At 35.8% G+C, this 22,044-nt stretch overlaps 1 protein-coding gene across 1 annotated transcript in view; it reads right to left on the bottom strand.

Moving 5' to 3' along the window:
• Positions 1 to 1,129: 1,129 nt before the first annotated feature.
• The window catches only part of SEC23A (Sec23 homolog A, COPII coat complex component), a 65,979-nt gene continuing 45,064 nt past the window's right edge, over positions 1,130 to 22,044 (bottom strand). Inside the window, exons 14-20 of the mRNA XM_036749419.1 lie at positions 21,079 to 21,232; positions 17,203 to 17,280; positions 16,098 to 16,259; positions 14,995 to 15,081; positions 12,641 to 12,796; positions 7,636 to 7,701; positions 1,130 to 2,513 (exon numbers count right to left, since the gene is read on the bottom strand). Of these exons, the coding sequence (XP_036605314.1) occupies positions 2,424 to 2,513; positions 7,636 to 7,701; positions 12,641 to 12,796; positions 14,995 to 15,081; positions 16,098 to 16,259; positions 17,203 to 17,280; positions 21,079 to 21,232 (793 nt within the window). The 3' untranslated portion in view covers positions 1,130 to 2,423. The remainder of the gene's footprint in view (positions 2,514 to 7,635; positions 7,702 to 12,640; positions 12,797 to 14,994; positions 15,082 to 16,097; positions 16,260 to 17,202; positions 17,281 to 21,078; positions 21,233 to 22,044) is intronic.

Genomic DNA, 22,044 nt, shown 5'->3' with positions numbered 1-22,044 from the left:
ATTCATGAACTTATTTGAAGTACAAAAGCAGTGTGCTGTAGTGGATAGAAACCAAGACTCAGGAAGACTTGGGTTCCAGTCTTGCTAGGTAATTTTTTTTTTGAGGCAACTGGGGTTAAGTGACCTGCCCAGAGTCACACAGCTAGTCAGTGTCTGAGACTGGATTTGAACTCAGGTCCTCCTGACTCCAGGACCAGTGCTCTATCCACTGCACCAGCTAGCTACCTTTTATGACACTACCAACATCAACTGCCATCAATAGGCAGGAAAGTCTAAGAACCCCAACAGTGGGGGTAGCACCCAGACCACCAGTCCTACTTCCAAACCAGCTCTGATAGCCATCCTCCTGGAAAGCAATTACCATGGAGATGTTGCCACAGCTACTGAAGACCAAGAGGGAAAAAAAGTTGTTGCCAACAAAGTCCTTGGCGCTGTTAGATGATTCAGCATCAGAAACTCGTATGGATTTGTCAGTGGAAATGATAAAGATGATGCATTACCACTGTTTTGTCACTGTACCCTAAGGACCATCTGACATGTAGCTGAAAACTTTTTCATGTGTTAGAATGTAAAATCCTTGAGGACAGGGATCATCTTAGTTTTCTATTTGTATCCCCAGTATACAGCTTGGTAGATTGTGAGCTACTTAAGGACAGCATCTGTCTTTTGCATCCCCAACACTTTACACAGTGCCTAGCCCAGAGCAGGCACTTAATAAATGTTTACTGACTTACTTAAAGTAAGTGCTTAATAAATGGCTTTTTCATTCATTTATTAAAGAAAAGAGAGAAATAAATGTAGGCTACTTAAGAGTCTCAGACAAATTAAAAATGTATAGTTTGTGAGCAATAAAAGTCAACCGAATCAATATTTCAAGATTGCAAACATCTAAGCATTAATTTCTTTAAACTAAAAATGAATGCTATTAACACTGTTTCTTAATTTGGACTGCGCATCATTTTAGCCTTTACCTGATATCAAACTAACAGACACCAAGTAAGGGGAAGTGAGGAAAGAGGAGAAAGAAGAGGAAAGAGGGGAAGAGGAAACGGCAGAGAGAGAAAAGGAAAGAGAAATACATATTTACTGATTTTCAGATTCAAAGGAGCTCAGTATCTTTGAAACAAACTGGAAGAGAGCAATTGTTTTTATCAGAGTTTACAGAATATATAACCAGAAAAAAACAAAAAACAAAAACCCTATCTTACTGAAATACAACCAGGTTCATACAAGTGTAGCCATCAAAATTGCCTTTCTAAACATTTGACATTACACAATCTTTATTTGACACAGCAAATTCAAATTCATTGCTGAAACTCATCTGGATTTAGTAATTCAAACTTATTTACTACAAGTAAACTTTAGTTGGTAAGATGAATATTAATTTATAAATTGGGATAGACCCCAGCTGAACCAGACATTGTAATTAAGTAAAATGCCATACAATACTGTTTCAACAAAAAGACAACCTCAATGAATTTATCATATAAATGAAGTGGAAACAAAGAATAGGTGTAAACTTCCACAACAGCATTAAAATAGTAAAGACTATAATAAAAATAAAATTTTACATATGAAAAACATAGAAAACCATGGACTATGGGGTCAAAACTAAGTTTGGTTAATCTAGCTATAACAGTCACGGATTGTTTGCCCACGTCCAGTCTAAAAGTGGCTTATTTCTTAACCTCCTACTTTTTCAAATGTTTATGTAGTGTTTAATCCCAAGGAAGAATGCTTTGTGGGAGTTCCATGTGCTTTTTGTGGGAGTTCCATGTGCTTTTTGTGGGTAGTTGCTGCAAAGGTTACTTTTTACTAACAATTTTTGTTCATATTTTAAAAAGCAAAAAACAATTATCAAAAAATTATACAACACACACAAAATTAAATAATTCCAAAACAGGCTATTTTAAAAGTAGACCCATTGATTTAGCAGAAAGCAAACTAGACACAAAATACACATTATTGCAAATATATATTCAATGAGTTGACGGAAAAGTTCAAGGTCTTAATTTGTTTTTGTTCACCTTTTGTGAAAATCTAAGAAACACAAAAGTTTTCATGAGGTCATCCGTAACTCAGTTATACTTTGGATTTGTCTGCCATGTACCATGGGTCATAGCTCTATAATTCAAGGCAAAATTATATTTTCAACCTTTAAAAAATCAAGTTACAAAGATTTTAAATCTCTAAAATTGGTTATAACACTGTGGCAAGCAAAGTAAATTTGTTCTTATTGCTCTAATTAAACTCCAACATAATATATAAAAAGGAACTCTCCCCTCCATGAACTGTCTCATAAATCATAATGATCCAATCTAAGGACACAAGAGTTCTCTCTTGGTTCAAAGAAACTGGAAAGGGGAAGAAATGACATTGAACTATCACTTCATATTTTGCATCCTCGGATATGTTCAGCAGCTTCAAGCAGCACTTGACACAGCAAGTTTCTTTAGATGATCCATAAAGACTTGTAAACTAACATCATCTGTGAGAATAGGTGCTCCCGATTCCTACCAAAAAAAGAAAAATGAAGTCACTATGGTTCCAGAAAAAGATAGTGTTTGAGAAAGTCCAACTTAAAAATGATCACTATATTCAATGACATATTTTTAAGCACCACTTTTTCCAGATCCCATCCCAATCTTTAAAGAAGTGGAATAATCTAATTCATAATATTTTAAAACCCTTCTCAGAGAATATTTACCTAATTATTTCAAATAGAAATCTCTCAAAACTAAGTCCTTTTTGTGGACTTAAAGCAACTGCTAGATAGAACTTTGAATTGAATACACTAAGAAAATATTTGTCAATTTTCTTTCTTTTGTCATGTTTTCCAAAAAAATCTGTGCAACAAATAGTTTTCAGAGGTCTTTGTTGAACTGCAGCAGGACATAAGCTCTTTGGAGGTGGGGCCAATCACAGAGTAAACACTTTAAAAATGCCTGCTGTGTTTAAGTGAATTACTTTCCTTCTTATAAACAACCTGAATTTATTATTGCTATTATCATCACTGTTAAGTAGTCAATGTACAAAGATTTTATTACTTATTGTTACAGTAAAATCATATTTAAATGATTTTTTAAAATAAAATTTATGAAATGAAATCAATATCTAATCAGTAATGTCGAGTTTCTTTTTATAAATAGCGCTTACAGGATTCGCAGTATGGCTGAAAGTCATTGAACAGTGAAAACTAAAAATGAGAATCACCCAAAGGGCTATCATAAATCATAACAGAGGATTAAGCAGGCATGGAGTAAAGCATAGCATCAAAGAAATGTTTCAATGAGAAGGCAGATGGACTGCTCATGTATCAAAAGAAAGGGTTAAGCAATGATGTTTGCAATACCAGGAGAAAGTCATAGTGAGGTAGACACCCTGTGAAGGAAGGATTTATGGGAGGATACAGGCAAGAATTTCACAGAAGTGCAGGCATGGATAATCTATCCATCTGGATCACTGGAGGGAATATTCACATCAAGAAGATCACAAGATCTATTTCAGTACTGAGCTTCTGAGATTGAAAACATTTAATGATTTAGAAATTATTAAAGAGGAAAGGCACATTATCATGTTTGATCTCCCTAATTTTTCAAAAATACCCTTTTCAATAATACTGAAATTTCTAATTTAAATTTTTAAAGCCATTTTGATAGAACAGAATCATTCAAGTCTTGGAAACAGACACATACAACACATTTCATAAAAAATGAGCTTTTAATATATGAACAATCATTTTAAAAATAATTTCATACCACCTAAGTTATTTAGATTATTTCTATTAACTATACAGACTATTTTTTGACGTGAGTAATTCCATCTTAGAAACTGGCCTCCCTTCTATTAAAAGCAAGTAGGAATCATAGTCCTTGAGATTTTCCTCATCTCCATCCTTGTTAGTAGGCTGATAAATGTGGACAGTGCTACTGTAGGCTGTAATACAGTTCTACATCAAGGCTGAAAAGAAAAGCCCAACTGCAAGGTAACAAAAATAGAAACTAAGTACTTTTAAAAATAGTATATAAAAGACCTCTTCATGGAGGGAAGGTGGGGAGGACAAGAGGAGAGCAGGAAGAATTCCTTTCTTTAAGAAGTCCTCCCACTGTTACATTTGTCCATTTTCTATGTTAATCTATATTGAATAGTGTGAGCTATGGTTTCTTTTCATGACATTCTAAAGCATTAGAGAACCACAGAACTGGAAAGGACCTTAGAGGTCATCTATTATAACTCCCTCATAATAATTATTAAAGGGTAACAGCAACATCATGGCTAGAACCTGGAATTAAAATTTATTCCTCTTATGCTTCCAATCTGACACTTAGACATTGCTATGCTGCTATCTAAATGAATGAAAATCAGTATTATGACCATTTCATTTCATAGAATTTCATACATACATATAATATATAAAAACTTGAATGATTTCATGTGACTCAAATTTGTAAAAATATATTTTATAACGGTGATGTTAATTTTCTTTATTCTACACAAAATACAAAGAAGTCACCAAAATCAGCTTCACACAAAATAACATTACATAAAATAGTTGAAACAATATTCTCCAAAATATGGTTTGAGAGTCAATGACTTGGAAATAACTGATGGTAGTCCTTCACATCATTCTTCTCTTGCTTTTCTTTTGCTTTTCCTATTATACATATACTGTATACACACACACACACACAAAATACATATTATACTATTACACATTTTTCTTCCTTTCTCCACAAATCTCACCATGCTCCCAGATTTATTCATGTTGCCACCTGGACAAGGCAAGTGTAGAGCCATGGATTTTTCCCATTTATTTTAAATATCCCATTCTAAGAATGTCCATGCCAATATTAGACTCTTATTTCATAAATAAAAGAGAAATTCATTTTTCTCTTCTTGTTAAATAGGCTTAAGAACAAAGGTCAATTTAAAAAAAAAATTTAGCAAGATCACTTATAAAGCATAGCATGCTGCGTATTGCCATACGAAAAAAAGAAGCCTAAAGCCATGTAGTTTTTAAAACACCGTGATATCACCAGCACACTACATACTACCACAGGATCACTGTCATGTCAGTGCCCTCTATAGGCCAATAGTAGATAATAATTAGAATTTTAAATTTCAAAATTACCCAGTGGTAATTGTTCATATTTAAATAGCGCTTTCTTTACCTCATTCAATCCTCTCAAACAAATGTAGATGCTATCATTATCTCCATTTCACTGATGGGGATTTTATAGAAGAGATTATAAATGTATGCAAAGCTGACATGCAATTTTTACTTCATCCCTTTCGCAAAAGATAGTTATGTTATTTGATTCAATGATTACAGATTGAATATCAGATTCCCAATGCTGTAAGTTCCAGTTAACTTGACTACCAAAATAAGATAATTCTGTTATAAAAGGTGACATTTTCAATAGATATCGTTTTTTAAAAGGCAGTATGAAACATTCTCCTACCTAAAACAGTACGACAAGCATAATTCTCTCACTGTATCATATGCCAGAGAGGACCTTAAAAGCCAGCTAAGTATATTCTTGTAGCTGGAAATAGTATATAAAACAGGGATGGGGAACCTGTGGCCTCGAGGCCACATGTGGCCTTCTACGTCCTTGCGGAGGCCTTTTGACTGAGTCCAAGTTTTACAGAACGAATTCTTTTATTAAGGGGATTTGTTCTGTGAAGTTTGGATTCAGTCAAAGGACTACACTTGAGGACCTAGAGGGACACATGTGGCCTCAAGGCCGCAGGTTCCCCACCCCTGAAAACTGTCAAAAGCAATCAACTGTTCTATTTTAAAAGACTTTCAGGAAAACCTTCTCTATTAAAACTCATTATCTTATTTAACAACCAAAAAAACTTCTCCCTAACAGCTGAACTAAACTTTGTTCCAGTTTAAACCCATTCTCTCTCATTTAGCACTTAAGAAAAATGGATACCTGGTTAATCTTATCCATGAAATAATGATGAAAGATTATTACTAAATGCATTCCTATTAGTGCCCCTTCCTTTCTGACACAACATTGTATTTTCCATAGCTGGACTTCAATACCTCAGATTCAACTTACCTACTGGAATCTACAGTCTCTACCTTTTCCTCCCTGCCTTTAGCCCTGATTCCCTTGAAGCTTGTTGAGTGCATCAGTAAGAAACATTAAATGAGTGACTACTATGTGTAAGGCACCATTCTAGGTACTTAGAATACAAAAAGTTTTAGACTTTGTTTCATACATGTCTTTACAGAAGTTTATATTCCCCTCAGAGAAATAAAACAGACATTAAAAAACTCACAAATGCCAAGTATCAGAAAATAAACTTTGACAGTCCAGTGGAGAGCGACCACTGACTTGACCAAAGTAACTTGAGTAGACAAGTGATACCAATTCAATCTCAGTGGCCTTCAGACATCTACCTAGATAGAGAGTGTCTGCTTAGCCAAGCCTGATAATTATGCACCCTCGCCTCTCCTGACCAGACTGTCTTGTTCTTTCTCAAGCCCCAGGACTAGTTATACTAGTCAGTTATTCTTTAGGTTGTATTTATAATGTCTCATTTCCCCCCAATGTATGCTACCCCATACTTGTCTGACTAAAGTTCCATCTGTTTATCCTAAACAATTCTCCATTTTTATGGTTGTGCTAAAAACTAATCATGTTTTCTAATTTTTTTCATATTTCTTCTAATGTAGGTATCATTCATATTAACATATTTAAAAAGAGGGGACATGAGGGGAGAGTGTGGGAAGGGGAAAAGAAAGGATGTACTCTTACCATAAAAAAGAAACCGTATAAACATACAAAAAAATCATTTTCAAGATAAGCTACTTACTAGGTACACTAATGAAGTATTTGTAGAGTTGTGAACTGATCCAACCAATCTGGATAACGATTTGAAACTATGTCCAAAGGGCTGTAAAACTGGGCATACCTTTTGATCCAGCAATACCATGACCAGGTCTGTATCCCGAAGAGATTTAAAAAAAAAAAAAGGGAGGGGGGAGGACCTGCCTGTACAACAATATTTATAGCAGCTTTTTTAATGAAGGCAAAGAAGTGGAAATAGAGAGGATACCCATCAGTTGGGGAATGGCTGAATAAGTTGTGGCATATGATTGTGGTGCAATACTACTGTGCTATAAGAAATGATTAGTAGGATGCTTTCAGAAAAACCTGGGAAGCCCTACATGAATTCACACACACTGAAATGAGCAGAACCATGGGACCATTGTACACATTAACAGCAATATTTTAAGGATGATCAAATGTGAAAGATTAGCTACTCTGATTAATACAATGATCCAAGACAATTCCAAAGAACCCACGATGAAAAATGCTATGCACCTCCAGAGAAAAAACTGCAGAACTCTGAACACAGATTGAAGGATACTTTTTCTCCTTTTTATGTTTCTTGTTTTTATTGGGTTTTTTCTTTGCAACCTTGCAAATATGGAAATATGTTTTGCATGACTTCACATGTATAATTGATATCATATTTCTTGAGAGAGGAACAGAACGGAGAGAATTTGGAACTCAACATTTTAAAAAACTAAATGTTAAAAATTAATTAAAAATAAAATACTAAAAAATAATGTACATACAAGATATTTTTAAAAGATATGTTATTTACACTTACCTGTCCCCAAGCATACATATTGTTATGCGTCTGTGAAGGATTGACTTTTGAAAGCAGGAACCGTGCCTTTCAAACAAAGATGAAAAAATGTCATCAAACAAAAAATTCTTAGTTTTTTAAAAGATGTTAGTACATTGTGACACTGCCTAGGATAATTTTCCTTAAAAGATTTTCTTGAGGGGTTATTTTTAGTTGCTTTAGTGACAATCAATAATACTGTGAGCTCAAGATCACTTTAACATTTACAAGTATTTTCCATTCCCCAAATATTTTCTTCCCCCAAAATCAAATATATGTACAGTTACAAAGAATATCTCTTATGTCAAAAAATGTGTTGTCCAATTAGGAAAGAATCAGTACTAGTCTAAAATATTATCAGAAGCTTAAAACTGTCGAAAGCATGATGGTTTAGCCATGCTTGGTAATGTCATTTTTAAAATATCACCTGACATCTAATTATCTCTTACCTGTCTGGAGGGGGACATAATAATGCATACTTCACTCACTTACTTGGCTCCCACCAGAACAAGAAGTCTCAGAAAGGGAACAATAACGGTCACGTGGTTGGACTGAAAGGGCAGTATTGTTAACAAGGCTGAACTGCCTTGAATTTGCCACTCCTTTAAAAGGGCCAACACTTAACTATCAAGAAACTTGCCATTCAACTGGAAGATGAGAAGAGATTTTGTTCTTCTTCAGTAGACAAACAGCAGCTCACTTGGTCTTTGGGCCCCAGTGGCTCAGAGGGAGTGTAAATAGCAATTGTTTCCATTTTGGCCAGAAACTGAGGGTCTTCACTTCCCAGATTGATTTTATTTTCTAGGTAAAAGAGGCCATTCATTGCCTCATATCTTACTTAGCCTTAATCACTGAATGGGCATTGCCTCAGTCAAACTGAGACCTGGGAAAAAACTGAAAAGGGCCAAGGTCTCCCACTGAGTCCCAGGCCATCTCCAGTCTTCCTGATCTATGTCCTGCCAAGGGACACAGATGGTTCTGAAGGACAGAGTGAGGCTGGTGACTCCGCACTGTCCTCCCTCACTTAAATCCAATTCGCTTCAAGTCACGACATCACCTCCTTAACGGCCCTCTTCAAGAATAAAGGACAAGCAACGACAGCAGCAGCTAGGTGATGCGGTGGGTAGAGAACTGGGCTTGGAATCAGGAAGATTCGTCCTCATGAGTTCAAATCCTGCCTCAGACACTTTACTAGCTATGCAATTCTGGGCCCCTCTCTTGGCCTTGGTTTTGGGTTAACATATATAAGGCACTCTGTAAATCTTTTTTTTTGGGGGGGGGGAAGGTGAGAAAATTAGGGGGTTAAGTGACTTGCCCAAGGTCACACAGCTAATGTTAAATGTCTGAGGTCAAATATGAACTCAGGTCCTCCTGACTCCAGGGCCCAATGCTCCATTCACTGTGCCACCTAGCTGCCCCTACTTTGTAAATCTTAAAGCACTTTATCAATGTTGGCTATTATTATTATAATTACTACCTAATAGCAGTCAAGGGAGAGATCTAGAGAGCTTCAGAGGATTTGGACTTTTCATCAGCATCCTGGCAATGTCCTGGGACAGGAGCACTGGGTGGCAATATCTGCACTAGGAGCTGAGGGCACACTGAACATGATGAGCAAAGGAAGATTCAAAGCTCTCCAAGCAGCCTAACAGAAATGCTTTATTATACAGAAGGAGAACTTCATAAGTGCCCTACAAAGGAGAGTCCATGTTACCTCATTACCACAAGCGCTCTTCAAACTCACTTAAGCCCACTTCTCATTGCTCCTGCAAAGTTCACTACATCCTCCTCTAGTCCAGAAGGTAGGAGCTGAGGTGTTAGCTTTCCTCTCCTCAATCGATTCTTTCTCAGGAGCAGCAATCTTTCCTCTGCTGCAGGCACTCAAATCCCTAATGCAAACTAGCCCCCTGGTTTCACACAAGCCCCGCAGGGCATAACCATGTTGCTCAACCAGTCCAAATACTCTTCCTAGGCAACGTCACTCTAGTTTATCCACCAATTTTCGAAGATGTTTACATTAATCAAGGACTTTTTCTTCAATTGATCTAAAGCCTACACACACCACCCCTACCTTCTACCTTCTACAGAAGTTCTATCTTCATAATCTAAAACTCTGAAATTCCTCTGTCAGATCACAAACTCCTGTCCTTCCAAATCTCCCTCAGTCTTACCCTTCCTAAACCTACTATCTGTCCTCACACTAATCTCTAGGCATGCCCTTCTCCCAACTCTCTCAGTCCAAATAATACCAAATTCATTTTCTGCCCCAATGGTTAACCAGTTCAGTTACTCTGACAGCCTTACATCTTTGTGCAATCATCACTCAAGCCTTGGCAAAGCCCTGCCTTGACTTACCACATCATCTGTTTTTCTGCTCTTATTGGAGGGTTGCTAGAAGAATCACAAAATTTTACCAACAGAATACACTACAAAGTTACATTAGCTAATCTCAACTGAGCTCTAACTGCAGCTCAGCAACCCTTTTATTCTTCCTTCTCTGAAGGACTCTCTATTTCCCTCTCCACAGGATGTGTTCCAACCTTCTCTTCTTTCTTCAAGCCTCCAACGCTATCCCCTCTTCCTTCCTGCACATACAACTTTCCCTACTGCTTATTTTACTGAGATAATAGAGACCATTCATGAAAAAATTCCCTGTTCTATTATACATAGTAACAGCAACATTTTGCGATGAACAACTGTGAATGACTTAACTCTTCTCAGCAATATCAAAGACAATCCTAAGAAAGAAAATGCTATCCATATCCAGAGAAAGAACTGATGGAGGCTGAATGCGTCGAAGCATGCTATTTTCACCTTATTTTTTGTGTTTTTTTTTCCTTTTGGTCTGTTTCTTCTTTCACAGCAGTAATAATCCAGAAATATGTTTTACATGACTGCACACATATAACCCATATCAAATTGCTTACCATTGTAGGGAAGGAGGAGGAGGAAGAAAAATTTGGAACTCAAAAAAAATTTTTAAATGAATGTTAAAAATTGTCTTTCCATGTAATTGAAAAAATAAAATACTAAAGAAAGAAAAACTCCCTATTCTCATAGAAATAAGCTTAGATCCAGACTCTAACCAACTTCTCAAAATTAGAGCGATCATCTAGATGCTTTAATAAGCTATGAACAATTCTGATCTGCCAATCAGTAGTAGTTTTAATCCCCAATTTTTAAATATTTCACTGTGATCTGTAATGCTCACCAGCTCTGTATTCTGCAGAACAAGGTTTCTGTTTCCTAAACAGACAGATCACTTCAGAAGGGGAGAGAAGGTATTTAAGGGGTTCTTTTTTAGGAATTAGGAAGTGCAAAGTTTTTTGTTTTTTTTTTTCTGAGTGATGGGCCACTGAGTTGAGATCAATTTTACGTCACTGCTCACTGTTTTGGCTTAACTGAGCTCAGTAATGACCCCACAAAGTGTTTACTAAAAGAGAGTCCACAGAGTTACTGGTGGACCAGGTTTCCTAAAAGGATTTAAAGAATTTTAGGCCTGGTGGTATCCTACTTGGTCTAGTTTTCTCACTGTTCCTAGGGTAGGGGCTTCTGAGTTGCAAAGAGTTTATAAAAGTTAAATCAGCTCCTATCTGGAAAGTGAGGAAAGTTGCCCTGTGTCAGTTCCCACACCTTACATTAATTATGTTAGACAGCAATACCTGAGACAAACTCAGAATACTTTTAACTTTGCTGACCAGATGTAAGAGTAACTGACCACTAGACACTTACAGGGGTCTGGAAGCAGGTCAGAATGATCAAATGTCTAGATAGCTCAATGGGTGGTCAGCCAACACTGTGACCCAGAGGAAAGGGACTCTTTGATTTGTCTCTAGTTATTGACAACAGTAAGAGTAACTATCCTGGTCGGATCAAAGCAAGCAAGAGGTGGCACACCGACTCAGTAATTCTCTTGGGCTGAACCTGGTATCCTAGCACTTTAGACAGATTCCCCATAGGCAAATGAGGCTAAACCTTTACTGATCAAGCAGGACTCAGTAAAATTTGGATGGGAATAAGTCCAGGTTAATTCAAACAGGACCTAAATTGTGGACTTGGAAAAGTCCAAGTAATTAGGACAATTCCTATAATTCGGGCTTGAAGACATGCAGGAATTAAGGTCTAGATAACTTAGAATTAGAAGGATTCCAAGGAATAACAAGGTGACTCAGCATTTAAGGATCAGGTTTAAAATTTTTAAAGAAATGGTGATGATGATGATAGCTAGCACTTATATAGAGAGTGTCTTGAGGTTTGCAAAGCAATTTATAGAAATTATCTCATTTGATCTACGTAACATCCCTGTGAGGCAGGTGCTATTACTATCCCCATTTAACGGATAAAAAAACTGAGGCTGAAAAGGGTTAAGTGACTTGACCAAAGTTACACAGCTAGTAAATGTCCAAGTTAGGATTGAACTCAGGTCTTTCCAGTGCCACATTCAACACTATAGACTAAGCCAACTAGCTGCCTGATATTTACAGCACATCTTTATTTTTGTAGAAACAAAACTGTTCAACTGGGAAATGACTAAACAAATTAAGTTATAAGAATATAATGGAATATTGCTGCTTTGTAAGAAATTACAAAAAAGATAGTTTCAGAGAAACCTGAGAAAACATGTATAAACTGAAGAAGTCATAAGAGCCAGGAGAACAATTTATGTAACACCACTACTGTAAAGAAAACTTTGGAAGATTTAAGAACTCTGATAAATGCATAAAGAACCATGGTTCTAGAGGATGAATGATGAACCACCTCCAAAAAGACAATTATTGTATTCCAGATGCAGAATGAGACATATGTTTTCAGACATGGCCAATGTGCCAATTTGTTTGCGTGACTATACTTTTATTACAAGGGTTTTCTTTTTCTTTTTTTTCCCCCAATGAAGGTAGGAAGAGGAAAAGAAAATAAATTTTTGTTAACTGAAAAAAGAAAATTTCTATGCTATGAACAGCTACATCTGTAAAATAAAACTATTTACCTGGCTACCTCCATGTTCTGTATCGATGTACCGTGGCATTGGAAACCTGGAATGGAGAATTTCTTGGGCGTCATCTACTGGAGCTTGCAGGAGATGGCGGAAATTTTCATATTCTGGCATGTCTTGGTAGCCTGACTTGCGCCACTGTGCTATGGTCTAAGTTAAAAAACAGGGGGTAAATTTTCATTTCCATGTCTGGTGCATCAAGTATTCTAAAGGAGAAGAGAGTGTTCAAGGGAAACAACTTTGGAAAAGATAATGGGAAAAATTTACCTACTGCTTATAAAACCATTTTTATCTATCTAGTGTAAAATTTTGAAGGTCCAGTTCCAAAAACTGGGGCTCTTAACCTGGGATTTGTGAAGTTGTTTTTTTGTTTTTTCATATTCTGACAATTCTATTTCAACATAATTGGTTTCCTTTACATTTCTATGAATTTTGTTTTATACATTCAAAGGCCTCGCCAGACTGTCAGAAAAGTCCATGAAATTAAATAAAAGTTCATGGATTAAATGAAGATAGAAAGTTCTTAAGTTTCTTCTCTCTTTTTTCTGCTTTTTTAAAAGCACAAAATAAAAAACTAATCAGACTAGCCTTTTCGAACATTCCCCTCTGATTAAAGTGATATGTGAGACTAAAATAATACCAGTTCAATGCCTTTTGCAGAAGGGCCACTTCTTTATTCTTAACTTGGAAAGAATATTCTTTTATGAGAGGTTTCCCAGGTACTTCAAGCCAATGCTTTATTAGAAAAATTTTATCAAATAATTAGCATTTTGTAGACTGTGGAGATTTAAAAAAAATTAATAAAAGAAATGCTCAAGTGGTTGATACTCCCCATGAAGAATGTCATTTTCACTGTCATCTTGGCAAAGAGCTAACTCCTCAAGTCCCTGAAGATCACTTTGCCTATGATCAAGATTTAAAATGGTGTTCAAAAGGCCAAATCTGATTAAGGTTAGGATCATCTATAGCATTGGTATCAAACTCAAATGGAAATGGGGGCCACTAAGCCATATATAAGGATCTCTGAAGGTACATGTTGACTTAGAAAATCACATACTAGCATTATCTAGATTTTATTTCATTTTTATTTATTTTATTAAATATTTCCCAATTACATTTTAATTTGATTCAGGATATACTCAGGACTGTTGCAGGCTGCATGTTTGACACCTATGATCTACAGAGCTGAGAGTTAACTAGATTTCTTAATTGAGATCCAGTTGTCAGAGAACCACACCAATAGCTACTGATCTGTCAGTTCTGTATTATCTGTTTTCCCTAGAACACACCATTTCTCTCTTCTCTCCCTACTACCAGCCAATATATATTTAGTTTAGGGGGGAACAGGTTAGGAGGAATCTGTTGGGGCAAAAATTATTTCACATAAGAAAACAAAAATGGAATTTTTAAAATTAGCTACATTACTAATGTCTTCAAGAAATGACTGTAATATAAGCTTTTTTCCAAGTATTCAAAATACCATGCAAACCTAGTGAATCAACCAGAGTTAAATGCACCTTGGTAGTTTACAGCATTACCATCAGATACTTTAATTTGATAGATCAATCTCCCTAAAACCAGGTTCACTCAATATAGTTTTACATGTAGAAATATCAAAAGCAGTACAAAGTACTATCAACTGCATATTTAATGCTTCTTTAAGCATACTGCCAAGCTGCATTAAGAAAAAGCTGAAACTAAAATGACAAAACAGCCCTTCTTGGCTCAATCAGTACTACAAAAGTTTTATTTATCAAACAAAATGCAGTTAGAAGCTGTAATTAAGTTAACAGTTAAAGAGTTAACAAATCCTGACTGATACACTACACTTCAAACAGATACCTTTAAGCAAGACCTTTAGTATCAGGTAGAATCAGGGCCTGCTTATACCACTAAAAACATCTAAAGAGGCAATTTCCTACCTAAACCTTCACCCTACATAAGTACTGAGAATTTCCAGAGCAGTAAAAATTAGCCACCTAACTACCTTCTTGCAATGGCACAAGGGTTATTTGAAAAAAATTAAATGTGAATACTACCCTTTAAAAAAGGTAAACTGATCCCCTCACAATAGCAGTGGGTACAACTGGTGAGAAATGAGTATCTGGTTTTCACATTTACTGTTCCCACTATACATGTGGTCATATGTATGGGTGGAGTAAAAGTGATCTAAAAAAACTGGTAGAGACTCTTATATAAATCTTAAATTATTATTATAAGAAGAAAGTCAAAGTTTATCATAAAGGAGACCTAAATCTACAGTTTTATATCGCAGAGGCCAGAAACTTTTTTTAATAAAATATTCTGCTACAAGCAGACGTGCTAATTTGAAATTAATTAAATCTTACCTCCCCATGATAAATCAAAATCTGGAAGAATGTGTCCATCAGAAGAATGCGATCTGCCAGGATGCTGCTGCTATCAAGAAGAACAGGCTGAAGTGAAGGGAAAACAAATGAAGGAAAAAAATGAAAAAAACAAAAAGGACAGGAAAGAAAAGGAATGAAGAAAACAAACTTACTCTTATGCAGAGAGATCTTTCCGAGACTGTGTACAGATTTCCTACATGACATAAAATGATTTTCTAATTTGGTTTTGTATAAAATTTCTGAACTCATGAAAACAACTATTAGAAACTACAATGAGAATATATAGTCAATGCAACATTGTCAAAATCAGAGTTATTGTGAGGATCAAATGATGCCATGTATGTGGAAATATTGTATAAGAAACAACATTAGCTAAATATAAGGCATTCAAAGAATCATATCTAGAAGTCAGGATCTAATCCAAAACCTTCCTTTTACAAATGTGGACACTAAGGCCCAGTAAGTAGAAGTAAGCTATCCAAGATTACCCAAGAATCGCCATCTTATCTGGAGATTTTAAGGGGAAAACTAAATCGTTAAGAGAGAATACCAAATTTTCCAAGATAAATGGTTGCTTATTAACTTGCATGAAGGAACAGCATTCAATCACATTTTCTCTTGAACTCTCTTGCAGTTAAATTATTTTATGATTCTATGCTTACTACAATATGGCTATACTACAATATAGTCATAGATATGACTAGTATTTTAGAAGTGTTTTATATGGAACACAAGTTTTATTTATTTACTTATTTTTGCTTTTTGGCAGGGCAATTGGGGTTAAGTGACTTGCCCAAGGTCACACAGCTAGTACACGGTTAAGTGTCTGAGGCCACATCTGAACTCAGGTCCTTCTGACTCCAGGGCCGGTGCTCTACTCACTGCGCCACCTAGCTGCCCCCCAGAGTTTTATTTTTAATAGCATTCAGTTACTCTTTTGTTTTGCTTTTCAAAAGACATCTACTAAAATAAGCAAATAAAAATGATGTTAAGAATTAAACTAGAAACTTTCTAGAATTCTTTCCAGTTCCAAATCTTATTACCACAGGAGGAACATGAACAGTGCCATCATTATTCCTTACCTCTGGAGGTCCACTAAAAGAGTAGGCATAGAGAATAGGCTGAATCATGATTAATGACTGGGTCAGATCTTGACGCATAAAATGATGACGATAATATGAACTCTCATCAGGACTGTTGTTAAAAACTTGCAAGAAAGGAGACCTTCTTAAATGGAACATAAACTACAAAATAAAACATAATGGATAACTTTAAATAATATGTTGCTCATCTTTTCTCATAATAACATAAGTACATCAAACTATGACTGTAACAAATTATTAAATTCACTATAAAATAATATGAATTAACAAAAATATATATAGAATTTCCTCCCTCAATTCTAAGATATTCTAAGGCTAATTTCCTAGGCTGTGGATTATCCATATGCTTTGTTTTTCCTCTCTTCTTCTCTTAGGTTTTCTGTCTTTTGGCCTTTTTACTACTCATTAATACCTCCACCGAAAAAAAGTAAAAAAAAGTCAAAGAATTCAAATCATCTTTTTCTACTCAAAAGCATAACTTCTCCTAAAGAGTGTATTTATTAAATAACCTAGGTCAGGCCTAATTCAAGACAGGCCAATGTTTCAGGCTACAGGTTAGAATGTAATGTGGCACTGGTGGACCACAAAATGCAATCAAAACAACTTTACCACAGTGATGATAAAAAAGGCACAATTTCTATAATTAAAAAATATAACTCAAATAAGATAGCCAATCTACTATCTCACTATTGAAGAGAAGCTGGTAAATATTCTATTTAAGTAATCTGATACAACTGTATTATAAAGAGAATTTCTGTAGTACCAATTGAACAAATTCCTTCCAACGTTTTTCCCAATTCAAAAGCATTTCATTTCATCAACCAAAAAAGTCTTACAAACCTCTAGGGGAAGGGTGACTGTATACATACAAAATATATATAAAACAATTAGGCAGTTATTTACTGCTTAAAGTGCCATTAAAGATTTTTAAGCACAAATCCCATGGGTCATTATCTCAAACCCCCAAGGGTTTGCTGAACCACTAAATGGGAACTACAGATTCAGATTAATGGAACAAACACAAAGGAATAATGGAACTGAAATTCTATAATAATTATAGTAAGTATATCTGTTTTATTCTTACCTGTGGGTAAAGGGAGAAGGTTTCTGAAAATCTGAATGAACTTGGATCATCTTTGTGATACTCTCCAAATTTCTGACACTGGATAAAATAAAATCTAAATTAGTAAAGTACTTCCTGGCATTGCTAAAAAATGTTACTGCTGAAACCGTATGTACTGAATCACTTACAATGGGGAATGAGCAGGGGAATGACATGGTCTGTGACTCTGGTAGAGTAATCATCAGGGTAAAATTGAAATATTACTTACCACTTAGTTTAGGACTTTTAACCTTTCTCCCCAAATATTCTTTTACTATGTCCCACTGGGAATATGATAGAACAATCACCCATGAACACTCACTGTGGTTGTAAGTACTACTCGTCTGACAAAACTGGAAAGCAAATTGTCAGAAACTAGGCTTCGATTAACTTCTTATGGCACATAGGACAATGAGCTCAAACTGACAAATGTCCTAAGAAATAAAAACTCACATCATAAAAAATGGGACAACAGAAACAGGAACTCTGAACAGCGATATTTAAAATAGGATAAAAATTCTTAACTAACCATGTGACAAAAATAATCATACAAGATGAAGTAGACAATCCTGGTCACATAAAACAAAAAAAGTTTTTGCACAAACAAAACTGATGTAGCTAGAATAAGTGTTGAGAACATTGGATCATGGATTTAGGGTCCTACAAGATTTTAGAGTTCATCTAGTTCAACTCCATTTTATAAAGGTGGAAACTGAAGCCTAGGAAGTTTAAATAACCTGCTGAAGGGCACCAAAGTCTTCTGATTCCAAATCCAACTCTTTCAAATACTTTCCAGCTCACTCTTCACACCATCACCCCATGCACCCTCTACTTTGGTTATTATTCTCGTCTCCTCCCAACCAGAATCTATGTAACCATGCTGAGTTTTGATGTTAAACCCAATCCCTCCAAAACTGAATTCACATCTATCTTCAAAAACGCTTCTGTCTCCTAAACTTCCTTATCACTTCTGAGGGCACCACAATCCTCCCAATCCTTGACATCTCATCTAATCCATTATCAAGTCCTGTCTTTTCTATCTTCACCATGTATGTATGTGTGTACATATGTATGTGTGTATACAGGTGTTCATACACATGTACTCACTATATATACATATACACAGAGAGATACATGTACACATAATAGATACATAATACATACTTAAACATCATATATGTCCCTTTCTTTCTTGACACAGTCATGACCCAGGCACAGACCCTCATCACTTCTCACCTGGACCAATGCAATCGCCTTCAAACTGGTTTCCCTGTCTCCCCGCCCACTCCTGCCCATCCTCCACTCAGCCATCAATATGATCTTCCTGAAATGCAGATCAGGCCATTCCATTCCCCTACTCAATAAAACCCGATTACTCTCTCCTACCTCCAGAGTCAAATATAAATCCTCAGTTTGGCTTTTAAAGTCCTTCACAACCTGGCCCCTCCAACCTTTTCAGAAAGGCAGGGATTGTTTTTGTCATTTTTTTGCATCCCCAGCATTTAATGTGATGCCTGGCACATACTGAATAAGTGCATGCTGTCTTCACTTCACCTTGCCTAGAAACAGGATTCGCTAAATATCTCCATGCTGTTCTCCCTTCTTCCCCAACTCCCCTTACGTGTTGTCTTCCCCGTTAGACTGTAAGCTCCTTGAGGGAAAATGATGTCTTGCTGACTTGTATTTTATATCCCCAATGCTTACGTAGTGCCCAGCACACAGTAAGCACATAATTATCATTATTATTCTTTCTTTTTTTCCATCTGCTTATCTTTTTATCTATTGTATCACAATCTGAAGAATCAGTCGACTAAAAAAAAATTCTTCACAGCAAGTACTTCTAACAAAGGTATGTATCCAAGATATATACTGAATGATACAAACGTAACAGAACAACAATCATTTCCTACACTGACGTCTGGTCAGATGATGTGAATAGTATTCAAAAGAAGAAATGCAACTAGATGAAGGAAGGCTCTAAGTTACTAATAAAGACAGAAATAAAAATTAAACCACCTGCGAGTTTTCACTTCACACTCATCAAATTGGCAAAGATGCTCATAAAAAAGGCGAGGGTTGGATGCGGTGTGGAAAAACAGACACATTAATGAATTTAACCTAGTCTAACCCACCTAGCTAATAATTTTTAATTACTCTATATCATTTTATATTTTATATTATTTGTATTTATATTATACTTAACTTTTTGTTTTTGTTTTACGTATGTCTTGCATTTACAGATCTATTCATATACTGTCTCTCCCTCTTAAAGTTCCTTGCGGGCAGAGACAATCTCACTTTTATATTTGTATTTTCATCACTTTACACAGTGCCTGGTACATTGTAGGAAATAAAGATTTGTTCACGGATTGATTTGATTGATACTAAAACACCACTAAACTATTCCCTCCCTTTTAACCAAAGATCCCACTCCTGGGTATATAGCACAAAGGAATCAAAGAAAGGCAGAAAGGTCCTACATGTACAAAAAAATCTATATAAATAAAAACTGTGATATCAGCATTTTTCTTTTTTTTTTTTTTGGAGAGGGGAAGGCAGGGCAATTGGGGTTAAGTGACTTGCCCAAGGCCAAACAGCTAGTAAGTCTGTCAAGTGTCAGGTCCTCCTGACTCCAGGGCCTGTGCTGTATTCACTGCGCCATCTTACTATCCCTCAGCATTTTTCTAGTAGCAAAGAACTGGCCTGATACAAAATCATCAATTACAGAATGCCAAAGGAAATTTTGCCCAACAAAACAAACCTGAAGTACAGAAGCAAGTCAGAAAGTTTTACAAAGAATTTTCCCCTAGTTTCACTTGGCTGGAAGGTGAGCTTTAATAAACAAAAACATTTTTTAAAGTTTCTAATGACAAAGAATCCCTGAACGGGTAGACAAAGAAAAAAATTGTGAAAAAGAACAAAAGACCTAAAGATTATACTCTCCTTCAATAGAACCAGCTGGTATACCAACCAGATTTTCATTGGCTGGGGATGATAATAAAAGCTGCTGGCATGACAGCCAACAAATATGGGAGAAGTTGCAGGCAAAGAAGATGGAAGAAGAGAAAGAAGTAAAAGAAAAAATAAACACAGAGTATCAAGACCACAAAGCTTTAATTTAGGATACTTAGTCATAACTGTCACTGGTGAGTCCCTGAGTCAATCAATTAACAAACAAGTATTTATTAAGAACTTATATGGCCCCAATAGCTTAAAACTACACTAAGACTTTGGGGACATCTGTATGTCAGGAACTGTTCTAGGTGCTAGAAATACGCAGACAAAAATTAAAGAGTCCCTGCCCTCAACAATTTTGCAATCTGTCAAGGGAGAGGACCCGTACATACAAGCATACATAAATACACATACACACACACACACACACACACACGTATGTGTGTATAGGTATATGTGTGTGTGTATGTCTGTGTGTTTAAATCACAAAGTAAATCTAAGGCATAAACACACACATATACACATACACACACACACACACACACATATGGTATAAATACAAGATGATATGTCAAAAAGACATTTGAGTTGTTGCTTTTCATAAACCAGAAAGTAATATTTGCAATGACAGACTTAAAAACTTGAAAACTGGTTCTAAATGATCAAGAGTTTACTGTGTTATTACTGTACTACTTATGACAGTAAGTGCAGAAGTACAATTTATGACTTATTAATGATGTTTTCTCCTGAATTATTCTTCCTCAATCTTAACTGCTTCAGTGTCTACTAAGCAATTTCGAGGCGACTTTTCACAGTAAGCATCATGAGAAATATAAACTAATTGTTCAGTTCTACAAAAAATATTTTGTAATATTTAAGAGTGCACGTGATTTTTGTTCTTACCAAGCGAATGAGCTGTCTGTCCAGCCATCTGAGCACATCTGGGCCTTCCTCTGTCTCTGCCCTATACACTGCCAATCTGGCCATAAGAATGGCAGCTGCCTCCTGATCAAAAGAAGCAGCAATGTTTTGTATTTGGGTTTGAGCATCTGCCCAGCTAAAGACAAAAAGAAACACAACAATGTTGCTCTGTTATTACATTAGTAATTTGATCAATGGTTAGTTCAGAGAAATAAAAGAAAGTAAATATCATTTCAATAATACTATCAGAAACAGCTCTATTTTGCAATTTTAAGATTAACAGAGATAATTAATTTGTTAAAACACATACAAAGCGATTTCACTGTAGCACTGCTAAATTTCCAAAATTATGGACAAGATATCTTAAGTTTTCGGGTAAAATATCTCTAGTAGCATATGGTACATTTTTACCACGTATTCTCATTATAATGAGATAGCCCTAGGAAAGGAAGGAGGAAAGCTACAAGGAAGAGAAAATGGTACTAGTAAACTGGCAAAGGAGAAATGAACATTTTATAAGTGAAAATTTTGGAAAATTATTTTCAAGGATCTCCTATGGCCTACCAAATAAAGAAGAAACTCTGGCTTATTATTCAATCCAGCCAGTCTTTCTGTCTTCATATACATCTCCATATACAATTTCATATACACTCCAGTAAAACTGATTTATTCAACATGTCTTAACGAACTCAAGATTTTCTACCTCAGGACCTTTGCCCATCATTTGTACTACATAGAATGTTTTTCCTTTAAATCACCACCAGTTGCTATCCTATTAACCTTTTAAGATAAATCCTTTGTTTGGCTTATAAAGTCCTTAATAACCTAATTACGAAGGTATCCAGTCTTCTTACACCTTACTATCCCCTTCATACACTTCGCAATCCAGTGCTACTGGCCTCCTTGCTGTTCCAACACACCATCTTTTGGCTCTGAGCATTTTCACTG

The sequence above is a fragment of the Trichosurus vulpecula genome, chromosome 3 (assembly GCF_011100635.1).
Source record: "Trichosurus vulpecula isolate mTriVul1 chromosome 3, mTriVul1.pri, whole genome shotgun sequence".
NCBI classification, from domain to species: Eukaryota; Metazoa; Chordata; class Mammalia; order Diprotodontia; family Phalangeridae; genus Trichosurus; species Trichosurus vulpecula.
The sequence above is the reverse complement of the archived record's forward strand: the minus strand, read 5'-3'. Positions and strand labels throughout refer to the sequence as shown.